This window comes from Cimex lectularius, unplaced genomic scaffold (assembly GCF_000648675.2).
Source record: "Cimex lectularius strain Harlan isolate CLEC.00 unplaced genomic scaffold, Clec_2.1 scaffold85, whole genome shotgun sequence".
Lineage (NCBI taxonomy): Eukaryota > Metazoa > Arthropoda > Insecta > Hemiptera > Cimicidae > Cimex > Cimex lectularius.
In genome coordinates, this window is record NW_019392718.1 from 1,495,189 (window position 1) to 1,509,008 (window position 13,820).

Consider the following 13,820-nt stretch of genomic DNA (forward strand, 5'->3'; position numbering starts at 1 on the left):
ATGACGGTGAGGAAGAGCGTGTAGGGGGCAGTGGATTAATTAAAACCCACATGACGTGGTAAGTTGATTATCCCCTTGGGAAAGGGTGGTGTTGGGGGACGGTTGTGTTGATTTCATTAGCCGTTGGGGGCGGTCTGCCAATTGGCATCATTCCTGCATATTCATCACTCGCCGCCCCCGGACTAACCTCACCTATTATTGCTTCCTGCCTCATACATCTCTCCGCCCCAGTGTTAAATTTAACCGTGAGAGTAGAATAAATTCAAATTCAACTCTCGACTACCCGATAGGGCATCCCTCATTCTAGAAAAAGTTAATTGGGCCCCCAGTACAACTATAACAAAATTCCCTCCATAACTTTTTTTTTCGTTTGAGCAATTCACCAGAAAATGCAGTTTTGGGATACACATTAAATTTTTTTTTTTATTGGATAAAATGTGAAAAGCATTGGTTCCCAGAAGCTTCAACCTTGTTCTGTGCTTTGCTATTGAAAATATTGAAATCATTACGGAAAAATCAGGGTAGCCTGTTTCTAAAACGCTCATTATTAACGTACCGGAAAAGCTTTCATACATATAATATTTTAAAAATTCTAAAAAGAGAAAAATTGTCTAAAACAGACTTAAAATTTGGCTATTGAAAATTCTTACCTTGAGTTTAATAAGTTTAGGATTTTCAGCTGCCATTTTCACTATCGCCTGGTAGTCGCACTGGGCGCATTTCACTATCCATTCCTTGCTTTTTCCATCGAGCTTGAAAAGATTTTTATCATTTTTCCATCCATGGGAATTCTATTGTTACCTAACTATACTCACCAGAGCGACAGATCCACTGTCATCCTCGTCTTTGTCGACCTGAAAAATAAATTAAATTATAAGTAAATTTTTTATTTTAATTCCTTTTCTTAATTTACTGTTGTCCTGACATATGTCTGAAATATGAGGTTTCCGCTTTTTCAAAATCAAGAATAGCTAAAAGAATAATCATGACATTCCTTGCCTAACACTTTAAAAAGGCATAAATTCGTCAATTTTCAACGAGACAATCTTCTGATTTTTTTTCAGGAACCAATCTAGTTTCCTAAGCTCAAGATAAAAATTAGGATACCATTTGAAATTTGCGTTATGGTTTCGGTAATACCCCGTATAAAAATTACAAATTTGGCTACGAATTCTAATAATTATATTATATAATTTTTACGCCAAAAGTGAAGGGGAGTTGCTACGAAAATTTCGTTTGATTCTTGACTTACTTTTCAGCTGCATAAATTTTTATTATTATTTCATACGGATTAAAACTATAAGGTATCGCAATATTTCCCTGTTAAGTGTGTCGATATACAGAGTCAGCCCCTTGTTGTTCTCCCTCTTTATAAACGACCATCCTGATGTATTTGAGTTTGGTATTTCGTGTTCTATTTTATTAATTAAATGTGTTCTCTACGCTGACGAATTAATCATCCTGGATATGTCCCGCTGCTTATCGGAGGAACGTTGTCGCATTGGAACATTATTTCCCTCAATAAAACCTTTCTGTCAATTTAAATAAATAAAAAAATAACATAGTTTTGCGAAGGGTAGGAAGGTTGGCACGTAGGGATCACGGTGGCCACAACGTTTTAGTCGTTGACACGGCGTTCATCGCTGTAAGGTAAAGGTCCCAGGTTCGAATGCAGGGCCGCTGGATTCGAACCCGAAGCCACTTAGGGCGTACATACAAAAACAATTCAATAATCTATATTTGTTTAGGGGGTCATAATTGACCATATTAATTAATTATTCTTTTTATCTAAGGTTTTTGGTTGAGATGAAAAATTAGTACGGGGGGGGATTCGAACCCACGACCTTCGGCTCAATACGCCGCTGCTTTAACCACTTGAGTATTCTGACTTCAAGTCCGAGGTCGTGGGTTAGAATCCCGCTCGTGACACTAATTTTCCATCTCAACCAAAAACCTTAGATAAAAAGAATAATTAATTGGAATAACTGTTAATTTTGGTTGGGACAACACGCTATTTATAGGACATTTCATATCATATTTAATTTTTTTACACTTGTTGATATAATTTCCACCTGTATTAAAAATATTAAAAAACAATTTCACGGTTCGGAAAAGGAAAGATGTGATATAGGCACAATGTGGTATTTGAGGAAGAGTAATTAATAGGTTTTAAATAGGAAAATCTTGTTAGCGGATCTTGAAATTGAAGGACTCCTTCTAAGGGTACGTCCCGGGTTCGAATCCAGCCGCCCTGCATTACCCTCGAAAAAAAAGGATCCCTGGTTCTTCGAAGGAAAACGAATCGTTGTGAGGAAGAAGCATTTAGTCTTAGTAATATCTCGGGTTCATGTTCACGCCAAAATTCTCTCTGACTACTCATCATAAAAATACAAGTCACACGTCCAAATTTGCTGTTATGTCGGTTTAGTCCACCCGGCTCTCAAATTCTCTATCCTACGCTTCTCAGGTTTGGAGTCACCTATGTTTTGATTTAATCGAATCCATTCTACTAAATTTTCTTTAAAATTATTTTACCTATTTTGTGCTCCGAACTACTGTACTTGGAAACATCAACAGACCCTCTCTTTTTTACTATACCTTAAAGCTTCACCTTTTATATGCAGGCACTTGGCAGGACCCTCTCCTTACCTGAACCCAGACTACCTACAAATTACCTAAGTGATTAATGCAAACTTGTCCTGATTTAAAACGCCCAATTCACATGGATTTGTTTTTACTGATGTATCCATGAAGAATGGTTTTCAATATTCTCAGTTTTTGAAAATTCGTTTGTTCCAGACAGAAGTTGCTCCGTATTAGCTCGCATATCCAATAGATTTCTGATATACAAGGAACTTGACTATTGCTTGCTTTAACTTAAACAATAAAAATCTAATGTTGTACCCTAATAATATACGATAGTTCTTCAAACTTAGGTACGAGCTGTTGCACCCTAATTCTCCCCATTGAGAGATTATACCGTTGTTCGCTGTTAACTGTGCAACTCTTCCGCAAGGTAAGGATTATTTATTTATATTTATTTATCTCACATTACATCTAGAAGGAGCTCAAAGACCTAGCTCGTATTAAAATAATTTGCACTTGAACCTAAAAGAAAAAAGTTTAATCGCCACATCAGTTGATCCAAACGTCTTATTATCTTAGCATTTTTACCCAAAAAACGAAAGTTATTAAGTCACAAAACACATTCCTCATTTTTCCACCTCCCCCCCAATGATAAATTACACGGCCTAATGACCGGCAACAGTAAACACCCTCTTACTTCCTCCGAACTTCCGATGTCGGGAGATAATCCAGGTCGAAGCGGGGCAAACAAAAAAATTCCAGACAATCACCCCAATGGTTTCCGGCGGTGTAATTGTAGGGTTGGTTTAAAGAGGCCTTAAAAAGTACTTACCATTCCATTAGCGGTTATTAAGCCGCCTATTACAGTTCGCCCACCCCCGTAATAACATCTATCAAAACAGTAGTCGGACCTGCCAGGCTGAAACGTTCTCAAAATTTTACGCAACGGACAACTCGAATTTGAAAGCTCTTCCTTGGAGGCGAAAGGTTAATTAAAGTAATAAATAAAGGCTGGAGCAAAACAAGATAACCAATGAAATACACGAATGCGCAGTTTAAAAAATCGCTTTTATCAGACGAGGTTATAAACAAAACTAAATATTCAAGCATGTCAAGTATATTTATGACGATTCGATAACCCTATACCAATCTAATTGGACTATCAATAACTCATAAAAATTACAGACCAAAAATCCTGATTATTGTTTTCCTTTAATCAGACCAAAATGAACTAAATAACGCTGGCGTTGTTTAGTCGGCAAATGGATGAACTCATCAACATTGGTCAATATTTATTCAGAAATCGTGAGATGCGGTCTGGTGTGATATAGGTTTCAGAAAAACATTTTCTTTATCGTGCCAACGTTTCGATCTTTATTGAGATCATCTTCAGAGCCTGGGATTTACAAACATTGTTTACATTTAACAAATACATTTAGGATGTGGAAAAGGGAATTTATACAATGCAAAATTACACAGAAGACAAACACTTTGAGTGAGTAGAAATACTTTGATTGAATATAAAAAATATATTTTGCACACTGTTAAATGTAAACAATGTTTGGAAATCCCAGGCCCTGAAGATGATCTCAATAAAGATCGAAACGTTGGCACGATAAAGAAAATGTTTTTGTGAAACTTACATCACACCAGAAGGCATCTCACGATTTCTGAATAATTATCGATTAACAGTTACTAATCACCACACATTGGTCAATATTTTTAATTATCATGCAAAGTTTGGTTGAAATAATAATTAAAGTAATTACTTTGGTTAGTAAAACCATGCAAAAACATATAATAGATTAATTGTTCAACATTCTGAGTTTATTCACACAGTTTAAGTTGTAAAATGTTGGTTTGAAAAGCATTCGCTCCTTAGTAAAAAGTGTGTGAATCAGCGAGAATAGAAATCCAGAAAAGTGACAAGAGATGAACACAAACCATCTATTCTTTACGTGTCATCCTCATCATTTTATTTTTCATAGTGAACTTACGATAAATAACTCACGAGATAAGCCAAGTAACATTTATTTATTAGCAAGCATAAGAAAGTATTTTGTACAAGAATATAAAAAAAAATCAAAATGTATTTTCTCATTGGAAAATGATGTACATACATACAACTTGTTCTTGGTATACCAATAATAAAAATGGCAGATAACTAAATAAATCTTTAATGAATTTTATACCCAATACTCCATAGTAAGTTCTTCGTTGAACTTCATTACAGCCTATTTGGAAAATCAGGAGCCTAAATGGGTTTTTGGAAGTGTGGAGGAAGCTATTTGAATGACGATAGAAATATCGTGGGTGAAAAAAAGAAAGGAGTAGAAATTAGAAGTCCCGAATTAATGGAATGTTGAGATCTGTGTGGATGGTGAGATTAGATATAAAAAAAGGGACATGGAATATTTTCCGAAAGATCCTGAATTCGAGAACTTAGGTTCTTTTGATGTTTAGTTAAACCCCGGAGATCAAGTCCGTAAGTCCTTATTGGTTTAAATATTGCGTTGTATATCGGTTAAATAATTGTTTAGATCGTCGGACAAATTACGTGGAGCATCTTTTAAGTTCTAGTTTTGAGTACTTTCTTTACGTGAGTCTCGTTAAGAAGATGTCCCAGGACATTATTAGAATCATGTATGAGGATCTACCTGATTATTTTTATCTTCCATTTCTCGTACCACACTCCTAACTGAGAAATATATGTATATTCAGTACTAGCGTCCAAAATTACGAGCAATGAGACTCACCTACGAAGTACTTCTCGGTCTTTCAAGCTAAAATATTCTTAAATCTTAAAAAGATTACAGTGACAAAAAAATCCTAAAATCAGTCAACAAAAGCATTAGCATATATAAATGTTACATCCAAACCCAAAATATATGCGGTTACTTGCCCAAACATAGGTGGTGAACCAGTAGGCAAAGAGATTTAACCCCTCGTTCCCCAAAAATAAATAGTTCAAGAGGTACAAGTAGTTTAATAAATCAAACATAAAATAATGAATATCTGCGAAATGGTGGAAAAACGGACGACGGTTATATTCGTTATAGTTATATGTTGGGGCTGCTTCCCTATCTGAACTAAGTAATAAATGAATGAATAGTTCATTCGAACTTTTTTCTTGATTTGAGGAGTAGAAGCACACTGACTTACTTGGTTACGAGTAGTGACACCCTGTACATTATATATAAGTAACAGCTCAAATGGAGACAAGTGGACCATAAAAAAAAATATTTGCACAAGAATAATGACATCAATAACATTCTACTTCTTTAAAAAAAGTATCTAACAAACTACAAAAAGGACAATAAACCACAAGGCTGGCGTGCTTGGGAACTACCAACTGGAAAATCAACATCATAAACAGCCACGTATAATTTTGATGGGTTCTGTTGAAGATGACAAGATCGGCAGCTTTTTGGTGTATCAGTGGGTGATAACTACTAATACATAAACACAATATAACTTCTCGCTTTACTTGTTATGTTTAATTACATTTGTCCAAAAAACAATACATTTAAAATTAATTAAAAAGATCAACTTTCATATTGGGTTGAACGTCCAGAGAGCCTGGCAGGGCAGCGAGTATCAAAGATTCCTAAGGGCTTGATTGATGAGAGGATTGACATGTTGAAGGGCCTGATTGAAAACCGATGGTAACATGACTGATGATCATTTTCTAATCTTGTCCACTCGCTTTCACATCCACATCCTCCTTCCTCCGCCCTGTTTGTTTTAACACGGTTTGGATAGTGACGGCTCAATTTCATCCCCCGTGGTGAAAAATAAAAAAAATAAAATCTGGCTTTTAACATTTAAATTGTCTAAAATAATTGTTGAAATGTAATTGTTTCTCTTTCTGTCATGTGATGGTAACTTAGTTTAAACTTACAATAGCCACAGAACAGACGTAATTTAATTGCCTGCTGAGTAACTCGAGGGCGATAGATGTAAAACTTGATTAATTACTAATTTATAACCCAAGGAACTCAGGTAATGTAGTTCCTTAGCCAAATTTAATCCCGAGTTTACCGAGTTAGTTAACATAAAAGGACAATTTGTCGGCTCATCCTATTAAGAAGACTGGCTTGGTTCCATGCTGGATAAAAGCAACGTTAGAGTGAACAAGAAAGCCCCCGATGTTCATTAAAAGTCCTAAGAGGATCATAAGTTTATTGTTCAGACTTGAGCCGATTTTACCCTTGAAAACCGTTGAAACAGTGTTTTTGGGGCGTTCAAAAGCTGAGACCACTTGGATTTACACATTGAGAAAAACTCACGAAAATTTTTGTTTACTTTGGTTGCTATTAAAATGTGTTCGATCTTAAAACCGTCAACCCGTTCCACCAACTTGGTTTAAACTCAGTTTAGTACTGAACCGAGTTCAATTTAAAAATTGTCTTTTTTCGAACCGAGATCAAATGATGGCCGACCTGAGTAGGCTAAACGTAGTTCAGAGTTAAACGACGTTTATTTCATAATGTAACCTATATGTTATTAAAAATTGAACCTTTGATCAACAAAAGTTGAAAATGATTTGAATAGGTTTTTGGTCCCGCGTTTCAATAAAAGTTGATCAACAGTTGACAAGCAAATAATAATAATATATCTTTATTTGCAAAAATGTAAATTACATATAAACTTACAACAAAAAATCATATTTTTGTACATCCCTGCCTGCTGTCAAAAAGCAAAGCTTGTACTAGGTTTTTCAAGATGCTCAGAGAAAGAAATAAAATATATCTTTACAAAAAGATAACGAAAAACAAACAGATATATAAACAAACAAAAAACAGAATAAACTTGAATGTTCTTTCCTAACAAGTTTATAAAGTGATAGAAAGAGTTAAGGAATTTTTGGATTAAAAAATTCCTTCTTCAGACACTAATGCTGTTTACAATACATGAACTTTGGCTTTCTCTGCTCAATCCGAAATCCCAACTAATGAGATGTTAAATACGAATATTACGTCGGTTCATGAATATGGTAGTGCATACTCGTTTACAAATGTAAATATTAACGAATGGCCAAGTGTGTCTGTACCCCTCCCAAGACAAAGAATGGAAGTTGAACATGAGAATTGTTTAAAGAAAGACTCCTTGTCCACCCCTATACTCCTTTATAAAGATTCGGATCATTCCTTGTGATTATCTAATCAGGGGTCGGCAAAGCATGGGCCGTTGATTTCAACCCAAGCTAATATCGTATTCACATAGAAAAATTGCAAGTAACTTAAATTGGGATGGCATTCTGTAACGAAATGGTCGATAGATTTTTGAGAACATAAGTGTCCTTCATAGTGTTCTCCAAGACCGAAAATTCTGTTTTTGTTGATTCCAAAACCCGGTAAAACCACCCATAATGTTTTTCCTATCGTCCAATCAGTCTACTCCACCTCTTGTCAAAAGTTATTGAGAAGATCCTCCTCAAACAATTAATACCGACACTCAACTTCCCCAACCTTCTCCCACACTTCCAAACTCAACACTCCAGTACCTAGCAAGTGTTTCGGGTTCGTGGCAAGAATATCTCCATCCCTCGAAGCAAAGGGGCTTTTCTTGACGTTGCGGGAAGGAGGCCTCCAGGAGTAACTAAAGTGCATCCTTCTATCTAATCCTTAGTTTCTACCTAACAGAACGATTCTGCAGAGGGAAGGGCTACTCCGACTATTGTCCTCTAGGAGCGAGAGTACTTCAGGAGAGCATACTTGAAGTGGCTTGAGTTACTTGGAAGTATTAGTTGTGAAAGTATCGGAAAATGGCACAGAATCGCCAAAACATAGCCAAATCGGGATTTTTATTTTTTTTTAATCTAATCCTAACAGACACTGCAGTACAGCAATGGGCATTTGAAGAAGATTGTTATATTACAACAACGCACGTGCATGTGCTGCAAAGAAGCAGAGGAGGCACCAACACATCTACTAACAAACTATGGTGCCACTATACCCGCAAGAGAAAATAATTAGGGATGTACAACGAATCCGTAGTAGAACTGCAAACACTGAGACCGGGCCTACCAATCAAAATTCCATGTTATATAACTTCGAGTCACTGGTGTGCTGTAAGTACAGAACGGGGGATGCAATAGCTCCAAAGGGAGCTTAATATCATACACCCCCGGTTAATACATCTATATATATCTAAAGATATATTTATATGTATACATATATATAATAGCAACATTATTAATACAAATTTTCACTATTTTTTATGTATGGGAAGTATTCGAATAACATGTACAAATATAATGCATGTACATACAACACCTGAAAATAATAAAAAAGCTGACTTTTTGTTTTATGAGAAGAAGAGGAAATTAAAAAATATATCTATTCACGTTTCAACCTGGTACGCTGAGCCAAATTTTGGCTGAGCTTTGGCCCTCTTCTAAAAAGTTGACCAACATCCGATCTTGTCCGCCTATATGATCTGCAATGGTTCCTCAAAATTCGTTGCGAATAAATATTTTAAACTTTCTGCCATGGAAATATAATGTAAACGACTTGTGCTTTTTATGGGGTAAATGAAGAGCATTAAACACTTGGGTGACATCTTTCACTCTGAAGCAGAATGCTCAACATTACACCCCTCCCGAAATGGTACTCGACACCACGTTTTCAGTGTGTCTATTTGTCGTTCCAACGGATAAAAATTTGGTACTATAGGATCAGCGCATCGTGGTGATTAGCCTATAAATTAGTTTTTATTCTGCGTATCCTCACTGATTTCGTCTTTACTGCAGGATCTTTGAAAACCCACTACTAAACATGGCGCAACTTATATGACAGTCAAAACAGCGAGACAAACCAAAATGATAGAAAATTATCAATTGTTCAACCTTGATGAATTAGGTGATATCAGCAAAGAAAATATTCGTATTAAATTTTGATAACAAAATCCAAATACAGGGCAAAACAGCCTATGTTACGCGGCGTAAACAGTTTCCCTTGACGGCACGTGCTGTGAGTAACTTGTCCAATTAGCTGCGTGGGAACATCAACAATAATTACCAGGCGAAAGGGTCGGAGGGCGGTGAGTAGCCAACGGTAGTACAAAGGACGTTCCGGGCTTTCTCACAAATGGGGGTTTGTTGAAGTTCGGAGGTCGCCACAATGGGCTGATTATAACCGTTGACGGCTAGGCCATAAAGGTCGCGTGCCCGATGATTTGCCAACAAGTAACACTCATCTTTGCGTCATCGAGTGGGTGCTTTTATGAGGAAGAACTGCCCTGTTGAAGGGAGGTAACGAGCATTATTGTTTTTTCAAGTAGTCTCGTTTTTTAGCTTCAAAAGGCTAGAAAAATAAAATATCAAAAGGGAAAAACTTGCGACAATGCGCCTCCCCTTCCTTTTGTTAAGAGTAGACTTCAAAGTGAAACGATTGCAACATTTCCCATATTGCATTATAAATTTCTTCATTATTTTTCGAAATTTTGTTATTTGCGTTTTATAATTGCACGCTCATACTTTTCAAAATGTAATGTTTTACATTGTAACCGATCCAAGTAATAAAATGTAACAACACAACAACATTCAGAATGACGCTGTTCTATACATCACATAATTTTTGTGGTTTAGTTTAAAGTAATAAAAGATTGCCTATACAGGGTGTACCACGGAATGTCCTCCAATTTCTTAATCTTGGTCCGATTTTGATAAATTAATAATAATGTAAAGATAATTTTTTTAAACTTTTCGTTATGAAGCCTAGATTTTAGATGCTTTACCAGTTCCTGAAACAACTTTTTGGTTCATTAGTTATTGGTATAAAATATGCTCCACGTACCTTATTTTAAATGAGCACCCTCCCCGAATTTGTATGTCCGTTTTAAAAATTACATCATTTTTAAGATTTTTTCTCATTGATCCGGCTTCGATATCTTAATTTTTAAAGAAGTGACTGAAATAATTGGTTTACTAGATATTTATATTTTCACCTACGTGTTTATTGTAAACACCTCGCCACGAACATGAGTTACCTATTTAGTGAAGAATGACAATTTTATTTAAAAAAAAAAATCATGGATAAAAGAAAACGTAAAAAACAGACTGCCAGTGTTAAAGTAAATTTTTTTTAATGGCTTTATGTTCTGTGCATATATTTAGCTGCCAACTCATCACATCCTTGGTTTTTTTGTTTTTTTTTAATAGAAAATTGTCATTCTTCACTAAATAGGTAACTTAAGTTTCCTGTAGTGGTGTTAATTCTAACTAGGCGACGTGGAAATGTTAATGCCTAGGTAAAACTCTCATTCGGTAATTTATATAAAAATTATGAAATCGAACTAGGAACAAAGCAAATTTCTTAAAAATGATCGTTTTGAAATCCGAAACGAAATGGGAGGGGGTCTCGTTTAAGTTATGTAGGGCATATTTTATGTTTAAAAAAGTTTTAAAAGCTATTTTCAGGAACCCTATGAAACATCTAAAAACTAGGCTTCATACCGGAAAGTAAAAAAAAAAGTTATCAAAATCGGTACAAAATTTAGACAGGGACGTGAACATCTTCCGTAAGACACCCAATCTATAAACCCTAACTACTACATACCATAGACACCATTTGAAAAACACAGTTTAAAAAGGAGATTAGAACCCTTTGCAAACACAAGATCAGGGTGGGTGTAGAGCGAGAACAAACTTCATCAAAACTGTCCGATTAGATTTAAAAAAAAAAGAAATTAAATGCCGACTCCGCCTACAGAACGATAAAAATTAAGCAGTTGCTATTACATCTCATATTATGGACTGTTTGACTGCGGCTGTTATTTTCATTAATATTAGGGAGTCCGGAAAATTGAAGAGGACGATAAATAATTCGTCTGTTTACCATTTGACACTGCTTTACAGGCTTAACCATTATTCCATCAGTTCAAACAATTTTTATGAGACTTGCGCTTTGGAGTTTGAGTATGGGTTTGTAGTTAATCACAGTTATAAGTAGGGCGAGGCAAGATATCACCACTGAAGATGGCGAAAAGCCAAAATGTAGTCTGAGACATATATCACCGATGGGTCGTGGCACCTGATTTGGTCAAGTACAAATTATGTAAATAATTTTTTTAAACAAAAAATTTCTGACAGATCAGGATGGGTCTGGAGTGAAAACAAAATTAATAAAAATTGCGGACAAGATAGGAAAAATTAATGGCCAACACCGCCTCTTTGATGATTATTATATATTACTATTATATCTCATCTTTCGCCTCCGGATTTTTCTTAATACGGGCATGTTCAGTGAAATTAATGAAACCCCAATAAACAAAATTATGAATAGCATATAAATTAAGGGAATAAAGAAAGTTACAATTGGTACCTGTAAAAACAAGTTAAGGAAACAGAATTTGCAGATAGATAGGGAACTTAGTCTATTAAAATAAATACAATGTACCATTAAAAGTTATCTCAGCTCTGTCTTCTCTAAAGAGCCTGGTAGCTAAACAGAAAAGCAAGGCATGGGAATAATAGGTAATTATATTACGGAAGAAGGGTTTGTATATTAGAAAGGCGTGTTTATGAAGTGTGTTTTTGCGCGGGGGATGTTGGGGGGTCAGTGCTAATTGAAGAGGCGGACAATTAGGGAAACGGAGTACAACTGAGGATACGGCTCCCTTGGGCTTCTACCGTATTACCCTGCAGTGGATTTTGCATTGCGGCACACACACATATGCAAAACATAACAGCTCGCTCCTATCATCACGCTATGACTGGCGGTGGGTTTAATTTTCTCCAGAACTAATTCATACGAGAACAACAATGAGGCCCTTCTTCTCACAAACGGTGCAGTTCGCCTCCTATACGAATGGCTTAATGCGCACATAAAAGATTATGAAATTCGTGCCGGGCCATTATTTATGTACAAATTCGTGCCTCATTTCAAAGAAAAATTATATTTGCCATATACTCGTAAACATGAAAATATTTAACTTATACAAGAAGATCCCGGCGATGGAAAGTAATTAATGCGAATAATTTTAAAAGGAATAATTTATGTACACCCTTGGTTTCGAAATACACCTAAGAAACGTACTCAAACTATTTTTACATAAATGAAACCATAACCTTCTCCTAGGGATAGGGATAAAAGAGGCGGCCACAATACCTACTGCACCTCGAACTGTATAGATCTATTGTGCTCAACTTCTAGAAAACGGTTGATTGTTCAATTGAGAAGATATGAGGGAAAAAATTGAAATATTTTAAGGTAAGAGCTTGATTATTACTTAATCAATGATCTAACTTGCCCTCTGACACTAAAAATGCAATAAATAAACGTGATAAAAAGGAAATGGCAGCGTCGGACTGGATCTGCAAAGAAGCTGTTTCGAACTCGATAGGTCGATAATTAGCCCTTGGAAGATCTGAATCGTAAAAGAGAGAGATCATCCAGACCTGATTAGCAATATAACTGGAAGGTTGACAAACGGACACCTACCCGACATCCCGCCCAACCTCGGCGGCTAGAAGAACTGAACCCGGTCTGCCTGCACCCGGGGTGGGTGACTCCAGATCTGCCTATTGTAAATTACAAAAAATGGAATTGCTGGTCGAGTGCGAGAATCGATACGCTACGATATTTGAATAATTATATGATAACTGTGCTTGAACACTGAGATTTAATTTAACTGAAAATCACAGGTAAGGCCATTAAGAAAGAAAAAACTAAAAATCATGGAAAGTTCAATAATTGTATTTCTTTAGTCAACCTATCCTCACTGTTTTTATCTGTCGTGCCACATTAAAATATTTTTATGCAAAACGGTTGAGAAGAAAAATTAGTGTTACGAGCGGGGAGACTAACAGACTAGAGCAGTCACCCTACAGACGTCGACAGGAAATCCCTCAATTTATACTGTATGTACTCAATTTATACTGTGTACCTCCCCGCCGTATAAATATATTACCTCTTGTGACATATCATCAGATATGATAAAACTCACTGGCTCCATACCAGCGAGAATAGGCGGACCAGGATGATCGTAGCAACACAATCAAAACTTTTCAAACCCCAACACATTATACCACATAAGATATTTTTAAAATAAAGACCAATAAGTTATACGGATTTTTTTCTATTACGTTTATAGTATTATTACATTAATAGTTTTAGCTTGCTTCTAAAGTTTAGGTATACATAATTGTTATTAGTATAAAATCATTATTAAGTAATATATTAACTGATTTATCTAAATTTTATTATACGATATATATATATATATATATA

At 35.7% G+C, this 13,820-nt stretch overlaps 1 protein-coding gene across 1 annotated transcript in view; it reads right to left on the reverse strand.

The window, feature by feature from the left end:
* Nucleotides 1-611: 611 nt before the first annotated feature.
* The window catches only part of LOC112126787, a 36,450-nt gene continuing 23,241 nt past the window's right edge, over nucleotides 612-13,820 (reverse strand). Inside the window, exons 5-6 of the mRNA XM_024226588.1 lie at nucleotides 816-854; nucleotides 612-752 (exon numbers count right to left, since the gene is read on the reverse strand). Of these exons, the coding sequence (XP_024082356.1) occupies nucleotides 612-752; nucleotides 816-854 (180 nt within the window). The remainder of the gene's footprint in view (nucleotides 753-815; nucleotides 855-13,820) is intronic.